Below are 17,923 nucleotides of genomic sequence, written 5' to 3'. Positions count from 1 at the left end.
GGAGGTTGGGGAGACAGGGTGTAATTAGCACCCCCGGAGGGAGGGCCGGGAGGAGCAAAAGCAGCTGTGCCCCGGGGAACTTGGAGGGGCAGAGCTCGGGAAGGGAGGCGTCAACACCACCCGCGGGCCTATCTCGACTAGAGGCGCTGGGGCAGGAGACGTGGACTCAACGACCGCTGGCAGGAGCGACCGCGGAAGGGGGAAACTGCACATCCGGGCGGAGGCTCCTGCGTCCGCCCGCCAGGAGGCGGTAGTTAGATTACTGCCTTCCGGAAGTGCCCCCTACGTTGCCTGCTGCGCCTGCGCTGCGGGAGGGGGCAAGTGCGCTGACGCGGTTGCCACAGCAACCAGGAGCGAGCGGCTTTGCTTAACGGTCTGGAGTTCGGTACCCTTCCCGGAGGAAGGGAAAGCCTCGCGCACGCGTGCTAGGGGCTCTGGAACCCACTTGCCTCCCGGAACAGTGAGAAACCTCGCCTCAGACTGATCTCTACGCAGGCGCAGAAGGCCATCTCGCTCCCCTCCTCTTCCACCTGCGCAGGCGCACAAAGCCGCGCTGGCAACCTCCGCAGCGGCCGCGCGCACCCTTCACCTCGCTGGCAGCTTTTGTCTCGCGCAACCTTCTGAGGCCCTCCGCGAGATCGGTCCTTCTTTTCCTCCACTCTCCCCACCCGGAGAGCCAGGTGCAGAGAGCCGGGACTCCGCCCTTTTTCTGTAGCCCTTCTCCTGACCAACCTCGCTTCTGTCCTCCCTCCCTTTTCTCTTCCCGAAGCCGGAAGGAGCCGAAGCGTCGCCGGAAAAAACCGAAGCTGTCTCCCGGGAGTGAGGCCTTCCCGAAGTGGTGGCGGAAGGAGCCGAAGTTCTCCGGCCGGGGAGGAGCGAGTGAGTGCAGTGTCCGGAAAGAGCCGAACCTTGGCATAGGATTTAATCCTCTGGCTGGGTCCGAGAGCGAGTGCTGGAAATCTACAGAAAGTGCAGAAGTTCCGCACCGTTAGGATTGATTGTTGGAAGTAGCTCGATAGGGTCAGCGGAGAAGAGCGGGGGAAATCTGCTGGAGCAGCCAAAGACTGGGACGGTTTGAATTGTCGGAAGAAGCCGAACCCTTGGGGTGGGGGGGGGCTGGGCGCAGAGGAACGAGCGGACCTACGGAAACACCCGAACGTTGAGGAGCTAGTTTCCGAAAAGTTACGATAGCCTGGGAAGCCGGTGAAATCCTCGCTTCGGGTGTTTTCGGAATCAGCCGAAGCAGCCGCTCCCGATTTCTTCTACGGTCCGGAAATAGCCGACGCTATTTGGAGCCAGGCTCGGGCAGGGGGGAGGGACACCTCGTGGGCGGGCGGGCGGGCGGGGTGAGGGGCGGAGCCGGGGCGGGGCGGGGCGGGCGGCCCGGGCTTGATTAGGTAGGAGGCGGCGGAGCGCCGGCGGCGGCCGGAAGTAGCCGAAGCGAGCGGCGGAAGTAGCCGAAGCGGCCAGAGCGGGCGGGCGGCAAGGCGAGGCCAGAGCTGCACAGGGCCCTTACGCGGCCGCCTCAGCATGTCGGACTTCGACGAGTTCGAGCGGCAGCTCAACGAAAATAAGCAAGGTGAGGGCGCTGGGGGCGCGGGGCGGCGGGCGGGGCGGCTCCGGGCCTCTCTCCGTGTCCCCCGCCATTTTCCCCCCCTCTCTTCCCCCTCCTTTCAGGGCCGCGCTGCGCACCCCCCCACCGCTCCGTGGCGCGCGCCTGGTTCACGTGACCACCCGGCGTGCCGCCGCGCGCTGGAGGGGAGGGGAGGAGAGAGGAGGGGGCGGCGGGCGCGGGTCCTGGACGCATGCGCGGCGCGCGCCGTTCTTCACCCCACGTGGTCCGCGGCGGAGGCGGCGCGGACCCGCCGGGTGTTCCCTCGCGGACTCCCCGTTCTCTTTTCTTTTCCGTTTTGTTTGTTTTTTTTTTTTTTTTAAACTGAAAGATTACAGGTATCAGATCCCGTAAAGCCTCCTTTCTTTCCCGCTGCCCCGGCACTTCCGCTTCCGGCCGGGCCAGCGGCCCGGGTCTCCACGCCCCCTTTGTTCCAAAATGGCGGTTGCTAACCCCCTTCACGTGGGCCCCGGCTGGGTCCCCGCCCGGGTATCGGCAAGCGTGACGCGGTGTCGCTCGTGAGAGAGGACACGCGTGCGTCCTTCCGACACGGGACTTCTGGGAGTCCCGACGGTCGCGGGGTGTTTGCGTCTCGTCCCCTCCTAGCTAGAGAGCGGCCCCCGTGTCCGGTCCAGTCTCAGGGCACAGATTAAGCCTCCTAAATCTGGTCGCCGTGGAGATGAGGGCGGGGGACGTTGCCCCCGGTGGTACCGAGTTAGCAAGGTGTGGGGTCGTGCTGGTGCGAAGCAGCACAGGGGCTGCAAGAACGTCCGGACGACGACAGTCGTTAGGCGCTGCAAAAATTCGTCCTGTCTTTAGGTCGTTTTGAGAGCGAAGGTGGGGGGCTTGAGGCAGAAGCTGCCCGCGTTGGGAGGCCTGAACGGGGGGCGCAGCGAACCCTGTCCAGAAGTCGGTCGGGGGTGGCTGGCCTAGGAGACAGCGTCTGGGGAGAGCGCACATGGGGTGTCTGTTTCTACGTGATGTGGGCTTTGGAGTTGGGCGTTCCTGGGTTCGGACACCTTAGTTGCCCAGCAGCTGTGCTGCCTCCGTATTTCTGTGTTTTGTCGGGGTTTGTACGTTGACTTTTTGTTTTGTCACTGCGATTTTGGAATTAACGAGGATGGTAGTAACAATCCTTGATAGTTAAACTCTGGGCGCTTGTCAATTGCCAGGCACTTTGTTATGCCCTGTGTAGTTTTTCTAAATGGATCCTTGTAATCGCCATGTGATGCTGATGATTTCCTTCCTTTTGCAGACGAGAAAAGTGGCTCAAAGAGTTTAAACACTTCTCCCAGGTTTCAGCTGGTGAGAGGCAGAGCTGAGGTTAAATGCGGGTAAACGTGTACGAACGTGTGGCGTGTGGCTTGGCATGCGTGAAGTGCCTAGTAAGTGACGCCTCTTCTATTGTGAAAACGTCCTTAGTGTAATACTGAGGAGAGAGGCGTGTCTTCACTCTCCCAACTGGCACCGTCAGGGAAAGGTGTTTTTCAGATGTTTTCTGCCAGGTGCTCCCGCACTTGGGGTAGGTACAACCTTTGTCTAAGGAAAGGTTGGGTTGTTTTTCCGGGGTTTTATACACGTTGGTAAGGCAAAAAGCTGCAGCGCCTCCCGAGACTGGCTGGCTGCGAGGCCAAGTTGCAGTAGGCCGGGCTGCCAGGTGGAGCTGATTGAGTTCTTCCGAGAGGTGCTGGCGCGTGTGCTGCCTGGGTTCTCCCTGGGTGTCCCCACTGGCACTGGGAGGCCACGCTCGCAGCCCTGGCATGTCCCCTGGGTTAGTGGAGCTGTTCCCACAATGTGCCCACAGCATTTTGAGCGGCGAAGCTCCTTTTCTCGTGTTGGAGGCAGGAAACTCTGTCCACGTGTTGCCTTGCCTGTGGATCTTTGTCTTTGTGGGCCGGCCTCTGAGCTTTAGCCCCTGCCTGTGTGTGCCGCACCTGTGTCTCCAGGGAATTAAGTTCCTTGTCTGATCTCAGCCACCACCCCTGCAGGCATCACCATTTCCTGTTGGTCCCTCTGCCTCCTTGTCTGTTTCAGAGCCTCAGCCGCAGGAAAAGTGCTTGGGGCTCACACCCTGCTCCTCTTACAAGCGTGAAGCCAGCGGTCCAAGGCCACAGCTCCTCCCTGTGCCCAGTGCCAGGCCTCCGTGTTTGTCTTCTACTTCGTGTTGCTTCCAGTCTTTTTTTTTTTTTTTTTTACTTCTTTAGTTTTCAAGGAGATAATGATGTTGTCATTAGTGGTTCTAGGCAGACCCTAGTGAGTTCTGCCTGCTTTGTGTTAAGATGTGTGCCCAGGTGTTGGTAACTGTACTTGCTGATGTTACGTTGTTCACATTCAGGCTTCACTCTTTTGTTGCTTTTTGGCCACAGGCAAGTTACACGAGCTCCTTGTGCCTCATTTTTCCTATTGAGTGGCCACAGTGTTTTCTCAAAGCAGTGGTGAGGATCGAGAGCAAGTGGGACTAAGTACGGAGCCTGCTCTCAGGAGCATTCTGGTGTTTGCTGCTGTGTGTTTTCTGAGGTGCTTGGAAGGAGCACCTTTCCTGAGTGGTTCAGGAATTGACACTCAATCTACAGAAAGTTCACATTTAATTGTCTGAAGAAGCGTACAGTATAAAGTAGTACGGGTGAGGCCAAAGTCCACTTTAACGCCCTGTCCTTATTGTCTGTTCCTTTTTCTGTCCCTGGACATGGGTAGTTGGGGAGTCCGGGGTGTCTTTGAACTAAGGGTGAGGAAATATACTGTGACAGGGCCTGCACCTCCTTCCCAGGTGAGAGGTCTGTTGAGCAGAGGTGTCTGGTTTTACAGGCAAGGCTGTGCTCTGTTCTAGGCGCCACCCGAAAAGTATGAGCCAACTGGGGGCTGGACCCTGGTTTCTCTTGTACTGGCTTTGAGGGACAATGGGCAGGTAGGGGTGGTTTGGGATGCCAGCCTGCGAGGGGCAGTGGGCCGGAGTGGGCAGGGCACACTCCTCCTGGCACCTCCTCTTTAGCCCAAATTCAGGAAGGGGCACCTCCCTAGAGGAGGGACTCTTGTATTCTTCAGCTGGTTGGGAAGGGACTGTTGGGTGTCTTGGCTTTGTGGGGCTATCAGATCTCTGTCTGGTGCCTGGGGCCTGATGGTGGGGCTGTGGGTGCCAGCTGGTTGAGGAGGTCTTTCCTGAGGGGTCGCCAGTTTCCTTCATTCAGGAAAACATCATTGGGTCTCTTGATTCCCCAGCCTCTAGCCCTGCCCCTCTCAGGGACGACCCTGGGGTCAGGCCCCTCAGCCCTCGAGGGGGACCAGGAGCCAGCCTCCTCTGTCTTCTCTGGCTCCCCAGCTCCTCCTGAGCGTCCTCAGGTATCTTACACCCCGGGGGCATTTCCAGGCCCTCTCCCCTCAGGTAACCAGCTCCCGTCCCCTTGGTCCCCTAAGGTCCCTGGATTCGCTTGTGGACCCAGGAAGCCTGCTATCTCCCCTCCTCCATCGAATCCCTTCCCCTTGGGGGTGGCCTCCCTGGGGCTTGGGGCATAGCCACCAGTGAGCGGGTGGGCTGGGCCGTGTCCTCCCTCAGCTCAGTCTCCTCCCCCTCCCCCTGGCCCAGAGAGAGACAAGGAGAACCGGCACCGGAAGCGTAGCCACAGCCGCTCTCGAAGCCGGGACCGCAAGCGCCGGAGCCGGAGCCGCGACCGGCGCAACCGGGACCAGCGCAGCGCCTCCCGGGACAGGCGGCGGCGAAGGTACCAGGGCTGGGGGACCCCTGGCTGGGCACAGGTGGGGGTGGGCTAGCGTGGGTGTAGGGTGTCCCTGCACATGTACCTGGTGTGCCTGGGCCTCTGTGGCTCTTCTCTGTGTCTGCGGGAGGGGTCTGGGGCTTGTCTGTCTTGAGTTCAGTTGTTTCTAGAGTTTAGTTTCTGATGGGTCGGTGGGGGCAGTAGGTTCTTGGAGGTGAGTCTAGCGTCAGGGCATCGACTGTTTCCTTCTTCGTGAGGGCTGCCCCAGCCCCTGTCTCCTAGGGCCCCTTCCTTTTTCGCCCCCTGCTGTCTTTCTGTGGTTCTTTTGGGATGGTCTTCTGAGGCCTGTGCTCTGCCTTCTGAGAACAGGGAGTTCTTGGGGGGGGGGGGGCAGCGTCTGCCCCCCCCCCCCCCACCTTTAGCTGCCTTCTGCTCTTCTAATGCCTTTTCCCTTCCCAGGGTCCCCTGTTTGTTCTCTGTCCCCTTAGGTGAGGAAGGGTGGGCAGGTGGAAGTTCTGCTTCGTTCCATCTCAGTTTCTCCAAGTAGAAAGTGGTCTGTGTGGCCCTTCTCTCGTAGTTCCTCTTTCCTGGGATGGGGAGGTTGGGGGGAATGGCAGGGCCGAGGGGGCCTGCTTGTTGCTTGTTCACCTCGGCCCTGCCCCCAGCCCTGGGGCTCGGAGCCCTTGGGGAGGTGTGGCGTGTGGGGAAGACAAGGGTCCCCAGTCACCCCTCCTCATACCTTTCCCTCCCACCCCCCAGCAAACCTTTGACCAGAGGCGCTAAAGAGGAGCACGGTGGATTGATGTGAGCTTCTCTTCCTGCCCCTTCTACTCCGACGTCCCCTCCCTTTGCCCTCTCCCCCCTGAACCCTGCCCTGTCCTTGTCCAGCCCTGGCCCAAGCACTGCCTTGAGACCGGCACCTCCCCCAGGCCTGGGCGCGGCCCTGACCCAGATCCTCTCCCTTCTGGAGAGTGCTGCACTGCTGGTGGGGGGCTGGGGGGCCTGGGGGGGCTCACAGGCCCACCTTTGGTCAGACTGAGGTTGTCCTGCCCCACTCTCCCCTCCCGCCCTCCCAGTCGCTCCCCCCGCCACGAAAAGAAGAAGAAGGTCCGTAAATACTGGGATGTACCGCCACCTGGCTTTGAGCACATCACCCCCATGCAGTACAAGGCCATGCAAGGTGGGCTGGGGCCGCCGCTTCCTTACTTTAACTTGCTGGGTGGTTGAGAGAACAGACCCTGTTCTTGGTGGGTGGGGTGGTGAGGGACGATGAGGTTCGTGCCCTGGGCTCTCTGGCTTCTGCCTTTCTGAAGCCTCCCGTGGAGTAGGTGCTGGGGGCCTGGATGAGGCCTCGGTGGGACTGGTCCATGTGGAGCCGCCCTCCCAGGTGTGCGGTGGTCCCTGAACGGGGTGGGGGGTGTAGGGGATTGCCCTGTTGCCATCTAATCCTGTTGTTCCCCTCTTGAAGCCGCGGGTCAGATTCCAGCCACCGCCCTTCTCCCCACCATGACCCCTGACGGCCTGGCTGTGACCCCGACGCCGGTGCCCGTGGTCGGGAGCCAGATGACCAGACAGGCCCGGCGTCTCTACGTGGGCAACATCCCCTTTGGCATCACTGAGGTACTGCCCGCCCCCTGCCTTTTCCCTGCCCCTACCCTCTCCCCGATTCCCGTACCCATTCCTCCCCTCCCCCCCCTTCCCTCCCCCTACCTGCACGGGTCAGATTCTGCTCCTGCAAGGCCCCCCGGCCCCCTCCCAGATGGACCGATGGAGTTGAGCCAGCCAGGGGCCGGGCTGGGGGTGGCCCTCTCCCTCCCTCCTCTTCCCCTCTCCCGTCTCCCCTCTCCCAACCTCCTCCAGCAACCCAGGGATCAAGCACACACATAATGAACCTACGAAAATCCACGAGTCCGTTTCGAGAGAGACAGAGAGGGAGACTCTCACGCGCGCATACACACACACACACACACACACACACACACACACACACAGACGCACGCTCCCCTCGGTTTTCTCTGACACGTCTCTGGTTCTCTGCCGCCTGTTCCCATCCTCTCCCCACGTCCCTCCCATGGTCGCTGCTCTTTTGTTTTTGATGGCCCTGACCTCCCCTACCTTCCCCACCGGTCCTCTCCCCTCCCCCTCTCCCCAACCCCTTCCCATGGCACCCCGAGAATCCCGAGATCAAAGAGTTGTTTCCATTTCTCTTTAAAGTGAAATATTGTGGGGCTGAGATCCCTCGTAGCAACAAAAAGTTTGCTACCGTCGTCGAAGGCAAGTAAGGTCCATTCTGACTTTCTCAACCTGCACTTTGCTACGTTTGATAAAGCAGCCCCGGACTCCAGGGCCAGATCCCGCCACATCACTCTTTTCTCCTCCCCTCCCGCCCGCCCTCCCACCCTTGCCCTCCTCTCCTCCACCTTCCCTGTCCCTGTCCCTTCACTCCTCTTTTTCTCTGACTTGGTGCTCTGTGTCCCTGCTGGGTTTTTCTTTCTTGCTTTCTTACTGCTTTCTTCTTGTCGCTATCGGACGGTTTTTTTTTTTTTTTTTTTTACGTTTCGTTTTCTGTTCTCTCTATCTCGTGCTTTTTACTCTGTTGTCACTGTCTCCCTGCACTTTTCTTGAATGACGTCTCTTCTCTGGTTGGGGCCCCTGTGGCCTGCCCCACGCTCCTGGCCTCTGGCTGTCCTCTTGCTTCTGCCTCCTTCCTCCCTGTTCTCCCATTTTTCTACTGCTTCTGTTCCTACTATTGGTCTCTCTGCCCCCATTTCTATTTCACTGTTCCCTCCCTTCTTCCACCCTTCCCCACCCCCTCCCTTCCCCTCACCCCCAAACCCGTCTGTGTCTCCCTCTCTCACCCTCCCCTCCTCTCTCCACCTCCCTTCCCCCGCCCCCCCCCTGTCTCCTATTCCCTCTGCAGGAGGCCATGATGGATTTCTTCAACGCCCAGATGCGCCTTGGGGGGCTGACCCAGGCCCCTGGCAACCCTGTCTTGGCTGTGCAGATTAACCAGGACAAGAACTTTGCTTTCTTGGAGGTGAGCTGGGTGCACGGTGGGCTCAGGGAAGTGTGTGTTCCTCCTGGTCCCTGTGGCTCTGTAGCAGCTCTTGTTTGCCCTAGGCCCTTTTGCAGGCTGTTGTCTGCTGGGTTCCCTGACCCTCACCACCCGCTTCTCTTGCAGTTTCGCTCCGTGGATGAGACCACTCAGGCCATGGCTTTTGATGGCATCATCTTCCAAGGCCAGTCGCTGAAGATCCGCAGGCCTCATGACTACCAGCCCCTGCCTGGCATGTCGGAGAACCCCTCTGTCTACGTGCCTGGTGAGTGGGGGACTCGTCCGCCCTTCTCTCCCCGACCCAGCCAGAGCTGCTTGGGAAGTGGTGTGAGTGCTTCTCATCCGTTTCCCCAAACCTTTAGAGCTTGGTGTCCTCCCCGCTTGAGGATGCGCAGCTCATAAGTGGCAGAGCCAGGGTCGTGGGAGGCGTCGAGGGAGGTGAGGGGCTTGCAGCCTGCCTGTCCTGTCGTTCCTTTTCTGGGACCTGGGAGGTCAGTGTGCGCACAAGCAGGTTAGCGGTTTGCAATTGAGTTCCCAGTGTGAGGTCGGCATCTGGGTGTTCCCTCCTATTTTGGTCCTAGTTTCTCTTCAGTCTCGTGCTCCGGGCCGTGCCCCATAGCTGTGTCCGGTCCTGGTCAGTAGAGAGCACGGCAGACCTGGGGCCAGCAAGCTTATTCTGCAGAGGGTCGGAGAGTGAATGTTTTTGGTTTCGTGAGCCGTACATTTTGGTCACGACTGTTCTGTGGCGATGGTGTAGTCTGCACGCAGCCTCCTGTGATACCTAATTGAACGGGCCTGGCTGTGCGCCACATCCTTTATCAGTTACGCTCGGCAACGTTTTGGTTTCATAAAATACCCGCGGGTCCTGCAGTAGCGGGAAGTACAGAAACAGACAGCAGGCCTGACTCGACCTCCAGGCTGTTTGCGGGCCCCGTGGGCAGACGGGTGTAAGTGAGGATTGGGGCCTCTGTGGGAGTGTTGTGGGCTTGGGGGAGCCAGTTCTGTCGTCTCAGGCCCCTGGCGTTCTCCCAGGAAAGGTAGGTGAGCACTGGTGCTCTGGGTGGGGAGCAAGTAAGCAGCTGGCCGAGGCTTTGCACCGAAGGACACCTTTTAGAAATTGGGTCCACCCTTGGCAGAGTCGGGGACTTGGAGTCCCAGGGAGGCTGGCAGGCGCCTCAGGACTGGAGGCTGGTTCCCCAGCTTGTCTCCAGTGTCTTCCGCTGTAATAATTTGGTAAATTCAGTGGATTTCTTTAATTCTTTCAAGAAACGACGCATGACACATGCTGACGCCCTCTAAATGTACAGCCTGATGACCTTGTTTTTGTGCACGCATCTGTGGGACCGTTTCCCAGGTGGAGCTATGGAATATTGTTTTTTGTTAAGTAAATTCAGCGTGTTATATTTTTATAACCGGTTGCTGCTGCCTGCTGCGTCAGGCTCTGCCTCAAGTAGGCTGTGGATCGTGTTAATATTTGTGACAGCCCTATAGTAAGTACATGGTCAGCAGGTGACAGGTAGGAGGCCACACGTAGCTTTCTGTTTGTTTCTTTAAAGTGGGCTCCTGGGGCACCTGGGTGGCTCAGTCGGTTGAGCGTCTGACTTTGGCTCAGGTCATGATCTTACGGTCCGTGAGTTCGAGCCCCACGTTGGGCTCTGTGCTGACAGTTCAGAGCCTGGAGCCTGCTTTGGATTCTGTGTCTCTTTCTCTGCCCCTCCCCAACTCGCACTCTGTCTTTATCAAAAAAATGAATAAATACTAACACAAAAAATTTTAAAGTGGGCTTCAAACCCAACGTGGAGCTCAAACTCATGCACCTGAAATCAAGAGGCACATGCTGTACCAACTGAGCTAGCCAGGTCCCCCCTGCCTGTTTTTTAACGATTTATTGGCACATAGCCCAGCCCACTCATTGCTTATTATCTGTGTTTTTGTGTTGGAGTGGCCAAGTTGGGTGACAGAGATCCTGTGTCAGGACTGTGTGACAGACTGAAAATATTTGCCGCCTGGTTTTTCATTGAAAGGTTTGCCTGTTGCCATTGTGGAGACTGTGAGCCCATCTCAGAAGGCCAGCAAGGCAAGGGCATGATTAGTGGTCTCCCAGGGGACCTGGCTTGTGTCCAGAGTCATCACTCTGCCATCTTCTTGTGCTGCCTTCGTGTGTCCTTCACCCTGTGGGAGTGGACATCTCCCATCCAGGGACAGCGGCTCGGGGTGGTCTTCCCCTTGATGGAGGGGCTGTTGCTGTGATTAAACAGCTGAAGGGTCACTCGTGGATCTTCTCACTTGAGGTTTGCCTGTCCAGAGGGGCCTGGGTGGGTAGTGGGACGTCGCAGGAAGTGTGAATCTGTCTGCAGGTTAAGCATCCTCCGCTCGGGCTTTTTCCATGGTGAGGTTCACGTTTTGATCTTTGCTTTTCAGAAGAAAGTAAGTCAATCTTATTATATAAAGAGGCTAAAGGGGAAAGTGTTTGATAAAGTTCAGGTATTTGTGGTTGGAAGAGAAACAATTCAGGAACCTGGAAAGTGACTTCCTTGTCTTGATGGAATCGTGTTGACTTGAAAGTAAATATGCATCACCGGGAGTCATGAAACGTTAAATCCGTTCCCACCAAAGTCAGGCCCAGCTGTTCAGGGCTGATGTGGGGTCCTGACTGTCCTTTAAGATAAGAAGGGGGGCGGCAGGGAGAGCCAGAGCTGTCTTTGGAGGCAGGAAAGCACAGAACCCTTTGAGTTTGTGAATTCAGTTTGGCCCTCCACACCTTCCCGCTGCCAGGCTTTGTGCTTGGTGCTCTCCCCCACTGGACTCCTGCCAGTGGGGCTTTGCCTCTGCACCTGCTCCCTCAGCAGGGCCCTGCTCTGCCAGGCTCTGTGGTTAGCGCATGTAGCAGGGTCCCTCTGCTGAGGAAGAAGTGCACGAGAAAGGATTGCTTGGTCGTTGGTACAGCATGGCCTTTGGGAGGAGGTGAGGCTTCAAGATTGAGGATGAGAGGGGAGTGCCCCTTGGCCCCTCTGAGGGAAGCAGTTGTGTGATCAGGGAGGAGCCTGCCCATTGTGTTGGGAGGGGATGTTGTCGAGGACTTGATTTTGGGCACCAGGACTGACCTGGGCTCCCAGTTTGCATTACCCTCGCGTGAGTCCTTCTGCCCAGCTTCAGAACTATTGTCCGCACGGGGTCTGCAGCCACTGGGACCTTGGCATCTCGCTGGTCCTGGCCAGCCTTGCCTCAGGCCCCGTTTTAGGGGTGGGCCTTGTGAGCCATTCTCTGTTGTAGGTGTGAGGTTTCTCCCTGGTTCATAGATGAGAACACCAAGGCTTAGGGAGGCTCACTTGGGGCTGCATCCTGGGTTTGAGCCTCCATCCCCAATGCCCTCGCCACTGTGTGCTTCCCTGGGGTGCCTGGCACAGCCTGGGCCTGATGGCTGAGGCGCCCCTGGCTCTGGCACTGCCCTGTTGGGGTGATGAGACTCCTGCCGGTGTGCTTGTCTGCCGTCGGTCAGAGCGGTGGTGCCTGTGTAGGCAAAGCCCGTAGCCTGCTGAGAGCTACCTGTGGGGTCGTGATTGATGGGGGTAGGGGGGGGTGCTTGGAGGCCCCTCTTTCTGGGCGACTGCAGGGGACTAATTCCTTCCTGTGCCTTAGTCTATCTCCTCTTGCTGCGATACGGCTTTGGAGAGCATCAAGGCATCGGGTTTCACGAGTTTGATGTGCAGGGCCTGGCCTGTGGCCTCTGCTTATCCTCCTTCGGACACCCTGGTGGTGCTCGGCTCTGGTGGTCAGAGTGGCTGGGGTGGTGGGAGAGGGCACACCCTGCTTTGGGTCTGAGGCCCCCCTGTCCCTCCCCAGGTCAGGAGGAAGTGGGGCGCAGCCACTTGGTGCGGGCTGCAGAGGAGGGCCAGGCCATGCAGCCATTGAGGGAGGGTCTGGACTTGGAAAGTCAGGAACCGGTCAGGCTGGGTGGGTGGTGTTTCCCTTCCTTCAAGCCCTGGGTAGCTCACGCCTGATGGGAGCCTCCGGGAGGTGTTAGGACCCTGGGCTGAGCTACCTGGCAGGCCCCTGAATCCAAAGACGAGTGGAGATGGTAGGGTTGGGGTAGACGCAGAGTGGTCGTTAAAGGCATTCTGCTGGTGTGACTGCACTGTGACAGCCCTCCTGGGCTCCAGGGTCTGGGTACTGAGTGAACTGGGCACGTCCCTGCCCTCGTGGACCCTGGACCCTGAGCAGCAGGCCTCTCCGAGGCACTCCCTGGTCTGCTGTGTGTGACAGTGCCGGGCTGTTGTAGTCGTGAAATGTGCAGGACCACAGAGGAAGGGACCGAGGGTCAGCCGGAGACCTGAGCTGGAGACCTGAGCTAGACATCGGGTGGTAGGGAAGGGGGTGGAGATGTGGAAGGGGGGTGGGTGTGCCCGTGGGATGAGCGCAGACATGACCTGCCGTGGTTGGCGGGTTTGGGACATGAGCTTGCATCTTTGGGGCTCCCGCCGGGGCGGTCTGCTGTCGTGCCGCCACGCGCCCCAAGGAGAGCTGCTATTGGGGCGCTCGGAGGCTGGGCAGGTGTGGGAGACCCGTTTCTGTCAGCCGTGGTTGGGCTGCTATGCCTGGGGTAAGCTTGTGGATTGCGGGATGTGGGCCTGTTGTCACCACAACAGGCGTAATGGGCCTGTCCCTGTGTGCTGGGTAAAAGCTCCTGCCTTGGGGACCAAAGCCTACTTACTCCCCTTTTCCCCCAGGAGTTGTGTCCACCGTGGTCCCGGACTCTGCCCACAAGCTGTTCATCGGGGGCTTACCCAATTACCTGAATGATGACCAGGTAGACCCCTCGCCGCCTCCTGACTGCTCCCCTCCCAGCCTTTACCCAAACCAGCCCTGACAGAGTTGCGGCCCTGTCTCAGGTGAAAGAGCTGCTGACATCGTTCGGGCCTCTCAAGGCCTTCAACCTGGTCAAGGACAGTGCCACGGGGCTCTCCAAGGGCTATGCCTTCTGTGAGTACGTGGACATCAACGTTACAGATCAGGTGAGCCCCGGGCCCCTGGTGCTGCTTCGTCCGTCCTTGCCCTGCACCTTGCTCTGTGTCCACACTGGTCTCCCCTCCTCTGGATGGGCGGGAGGAGGCCGGCCTGCAGCGGGGCCCTGCGTGGGGGACTTGAGCCCTTACCCTCGGTTCTGGCTCTTTCCAAGCTCTGACCCCTTTGCCTTCCCCTCTCCCCCACCAATGCCCGGCTCTGGGGTATTGGGGCTTGTGGGGAGGTGTCAAGCTCCTGGCCCCTAACCCGCACCTCTTCGCCGCACCCCCCCCACCCCTCGTCCTTCAAACACAGGCCATCGCAGGGCTGAACGGGATGCAGCTGGGGGATAAGAAACTGCTCGTGCAGAGGGCAAGTGTGGGAGCCAAGAATGCCACGCTGGTGAGCCCCCCGGCACGTCATTTTCCATTGGCTAGAGGGACACCTGGGGGTGGGGTGGGGTGGGTGGGGCTGGGAGGAGGTCCTTCTAAGTCTTTGGCTCTGGCTTTTTGGTGGTGCTGAGTGGGCACCTGAGCCTTACAGGGGCAGGGCCTGGTTTTCCCTGGGTAGGCCTCTGGGCAGCTGGTGTGGCCTTGGCTGTGACTGCTCTGCCCTTTGCCCCACAGAGCACCATCAACCAGACCCCCGTGACCCTGCAAGTGCCAGGCCTGATGAGCTCCCAGGTGCAGATGGGCGGCCACCCGACTGAGGTCCTGTGCCTCATGAACATGGTGCTGCCTGAGGAGCTGCTGGACGACGAGGAGTACGAGGAGATTGTGGAGGACGTGCGGGATGAGTGCAGCAAGTATGGGCTCGTCAAGTCCATTGAGATCCCCCGGCCTGTGGACGGCGTCGAGGTGCCCGGCTGTGGAAAGGTGCGTGCGTGTGTGCGTGCGTGCGTGCGTGCCCACCCTTCCCCTCACCTTTCCCCGCATGGTGTGGGGTCCCCAGGGAGTGTGGCCTGCAACTGTCATAGCTTCGGTTTGTCTCATGATCTCTCGCAAGCGGTTTGGTCTTGTCTGTGCAGTGGGGAGAAAAGTGCTGACCATTGGTCTCCATAGCAGCAAGCACGCTTGTGTCTCCTGGGTGCCAGGTACTCACTAAGCTTCCCTGTGCGACTCTGGACTCCCACAGCAGCCTTCTGGGCCCTACCTCAGAGGACACAGGCCATACAGTCACATTTCCCAGCCCACTGAGGCATGTCACTTCTGGCCCCCTGCCAGGAGTCTGCACCTTCCGCTCTCCTTGGGAGGCATGAAAGAGGGGGTGACTTAGGTTCATCCAGCCACTCACCTAGTGATTCAGGCTTTAGCTGGCCAAGTCCTTGGGGCCAGCCTTGTCAGACAACATATCTGCCACCTTAGGTGGTACCTGGGAAGGGAGGAGGAATGCTCTGGATGCAGTGTTGAGATTGGAGGCCAAGAGACGGTATTAAGCAGGCCCAAGTGACACTAGGTTATCCCAGCAGGCAGGTAGGGTCCTGGCCAGGGAGCCCAGTGAGCATAGATCTCCTGGTATCTTTGGGGACAGTGACTAGGCCGGTGTAGCCTGAGCAGAATAAAGCAGATGGGATTGGGGGCTGAGGCCCAGGGTGGCAAATCGGCCTGAGAGGAATGTTGGGTGTTCTCTGCAGTGAGCAGGAAGCCTTTGAAAGGTCCCAACTGTGGTCTGTGGCCTGGCACATGGAGACGGTTCGTTAGAATAAGGTAGGGGTGGCTAGGGATTACAGAGCCGGTACCTCCTCTACCCTGCAGGGCTGGACTCCACAGCCTGGGAATTTGGAGGGGGCAGAAGGGATAGTGGTAAGATCTCTGAAGCTTTGGCAACTAACAGCTTGTGATCAGCTCGGTGAAAGATGGTGATCAGGAGGACGGAGAGAAATAAGTCCATGGATTTGAGAAACACATTACCTGTAAATGCCCACTGACTTGAGTTATGCTGCAGGGGGAAGAGGAGTCCAGTAAAATGCTCAGACTTGTGGCTTTGGTGATTGGGTGGAACTGGCAGGTGAGAAGGAAGTGAGGGGGTTGAGCAGGTTTGTGGGGGAGGGGGTCAGTGTCGATGGGCAGGTTGACACCTCAGCAGAGATGTGTAGGAAGCTGTGAGCAGGACAGAGCTTCGTCCCAGGCATAAGGTCTGATAGAAGTGTAGGTGTCGTCAACATACTGACCCCTGTTTTGGTGTCAGCTGGATGAACTTGCCCAGGAAGCAGTGGAAAGAGCATCTGGGGGCCAAGGGACGATAGGGCTTGGGTGAGGGGAGGGGGCGGATGGGCATTATGTCCTCTCCCGTTTTCCTGCCCAGTCCTCACTGTGTGGTAGAAACACCCACTCCCCGCATGTCCTTTGCAGTCAGTGCTATGACAGATGCTGGAATGGAGGCTGGCTCTTGAGAGGCGGAGTAAATACTTGTGGGAAGGATGAATGGGAAGACCTGGCTGGTCTCTGGGATCATCCTGCCTCTTTTGTTTTGAAACTTTTCATTCTTTTCAAACATTTATAAGAGTAGAGTAATCGTAGTGGCGTATATAGTACATCATTTAAGTTGTATTGAGCATACATAGCAGCGTTGTGATGCTCCATCACCCAGCTTCAGGTTATCCATATCTAGTCATTCTTAATTTCTATATTTAGCTTCCCAGTTTCCCTTTTTTTTTCCTAAAATAATTTAAAGCAGATTTCCAAATTTTACCTGTGACAAGGGCATTTCTATAATATCTGAACTATTATTTGGGGCCTGGTAAAACTTGCTTTAGGTTCTGTGCTGTGTGCTTTTTGGATGTTAAGCTCCATTCCCAGCCTCCACCCAGTAAATGGAAGCACCTCCTAGATGGTAGCATCGGATCCCCCTTTGTGACCACCAAAAATGTCTCCAGACATTGCAGAATGTCGCCTGGGGACACACAAGCTGGTTTTGAGAAGTGCTGCTCTAAACGTTTTAACAGATCATTTCTAAAAAAAATCTTAATGAAGCTACAATACTGTTATTACAGTAACAAAATTATCCTGAGGATGTATTTAAGTTTGTGTTCAGATTTCCTTTATCGTCTCAAAAGACTTTTTTATATTGTTTAAGGATCCAAACAAGGATTCATGCCATTTTGTTTAATAAAACTTTATCGAAATTTATCAGTTCTACATAATTGTCTCTGCCGCCCCCCCCCCCCCCCCCCCCCCGCCATTTTGTTGAAGCAATAGGTCAGATTTGTATTAACAGAATCCCATATTCAGAATTAGGCTGGTATTATCCTCTCCCTCCCTCCACTTCCTGTAAACTGGTGGTTTAAACAAGATGAGAAACTTCATTGGGTCAAATATCTGGGATTTTTTTTTTTTTTTTTTTATCACCTTGGGTTTGAATCTTAATTTCTGAGCTTCCCTTCATCTGTCCTCTGGGGAGAACATGGCCCTTGGGGGGAGCTTGGGGAGCACCCGGCGCAGTGCCCGGTACAGGGAAGACATTCCACACAAGTGACCTCTTTCCTTGGCGAGCATGCAGGTGTCCCATGTGACTCTTGACTGTAGCTCCCCTCTGTTCTTTCTCACTCTGCATGCCTCTTTGATCCTGGGGTTCTGCAGGATGTTGGCCAAATGCTCCCAAACTTGTAGCGAGGCCCTCTCCCTCCTGTGGAGTTCTGGGTTTTGGGTAGATGCTGGCTGGTTGCTCTGAGTCAGTTTGTCCTTGGAGGCTGAAAGGCCACCTTGCCTTCACAACCGGTCTCTTATCCCCGCAGATCTTCGTGGAGTTCACCTCTGTGTTTGACTGCCAGAAAGCCATGCAGGGCCTGACGGGTCGCAAGTTCGCCAACAGAGTGGTTGTCACAAAATACTGTGACCCCGACTCTTACCACCGCCGGGACTTCTGGTAGAGGTGGAGGGGGAGGGTGGGGGCAGGGCTGGCTGGGGGCTGCTCCCCCTCCCACCCCCCCTCTTTTCTCCCTCTGAAGAAGATGGGCAGAGGAGTGACAGCCGAATGACAGCCGGCAGCAACTGGAATGGCAGCAATTAGGGTGGGGTGGGGGTTGGGGTGGGGAGGGGAATTGGGGAAGTGCGCGCACAGGCCCACACAGATACATGCACCCAGACACAGAGGGAAGGGGTCGGGATGGGGAGGGGGTGCACAGCAGGGCGGGGTAGGACCCCCAGAGCCCCTCCCCAAAACAGCCTCTCCTCCCTTTTACCCTCTTTCTCCCCTTCCCCACCGTAGAAACATAGTGTGTTTATATTTTATGGCCAAACTATTTTGAATTTTGTTGTCCGACCCCCAGAGCCCTGCCTTCTCCCTTTCCAGGACCACAGCTCCCGTCCTCTTGGCCTCTGGTCCTCTCCCTGGTGCCCCCCCTCCCCGGTTTCTTACGTAGTTGATTCTCTTCTCCTTAGTCTTCCCCGACCTGTGCCCCAGCCCCGTGGCCCCGTCCCTCTCCTCTCTGTGGCAGTTTCATATTTGCTAAGACGAATTTGCTCATTAAACATTTTGTTGTATTTTACTTTACGGAGCTGCTGTGTGTCCGGTGTGTGTACCCCGCGCCCCCACCCCGGTCATTGG

General features: G+C 57.6%; 1 protein-coding gene across 2 annotated transcripts; it reads left to right on the top strand.

Moving 5' to 3' along the window:
• The first annotated feature begins 1,369 nt into the window (after positions 1 to 1,369).
• U2AF2 (U2 small nuclear RNA auxiliary factor 2) lies at positions 1,370 to 17,864 on the top strand. 2 transcript variants are annotated; one of them, XM_042917880.1, is made up of 12 exons: positions 1,370 to 1,579; positions 5,193 to 5,328; positions 6,082 to 6,126; positions 6,399 to 6,502; positions 6,791 to 6,942; positions 8,243 to 8,359; positions 8,504 to 8,642; positions 13,105 to 13,184; positions 13,267 to 13,389; positions 13,694 to 13,792; positions 14,005 to 14,253; positions 17,112 to 17,864. In XM_042917880.1, the coding sequence occupies exons 1-12, from the start codon at positions 1,531 to 1,533 to the stop codon at positions 17,244 to 17,246; spliced, it is 1,428 nt and encodes a 475-aa protein (XP_042773814.1). In that variant the 5' UTR covers positions 1,370 to 1,530; the 3' UTR covers positions 17,247 to 17,864. The 2 variants fall into 2 exon arrangements, with proteins under 2 accessions (XP_042773814.1, XP_042773815.1); XM_042917881.1 differs by having other exon boundaries at positions 1,372 to 1,579; positions 13,694 to 13,780.
• The last annotated feature ends 59 nt before the right edge of the window (positions 17,865 to 17,923 follow it).

This window comes from Panthera leo, chromosome E2 (assembly GCF_018350215.1).
Source record: "Panthera leo isolate Ple1 chromosome E2, P.leo_Ple1_pat1.1, whole genome shotgun sequence".
Lineage (NCBI taxonomy): Eukaryota > Metazoa > Chordata > Mammalia > Carnivora > Felidae > Panthera > Panthera leo.
Note: the sequence above shows the minus strand (reverse complement) of the source record. Positions and strands in the feature narration are given on the sequence as shown.

Excerpts from the sequence above, each read along its gene's own strand:
- U2AF2 (XM_042917880.1), top strand. The coding sequence starts at position 1,531 with ATGTCGGACTTCGACGAGTTCGAGCGGCAGCTCAACGAAAATAAGCAA. Across the intron at positions 13,185-13,266 it reads ATTACCTGAATGATGACCAG|GTGAAAGAGCTGCTGACATC; the intron begins GTAGACCCCTCG and ends GCCCTGTCTCAG. Across the intron at positions 13,390-13,693 it reads ACATCAACGTTACAGATCAG|GCCATCGCAGGGCTGAACGG; the intron begins GTGAGCCCCGGG and ends CTTCAAACACAG.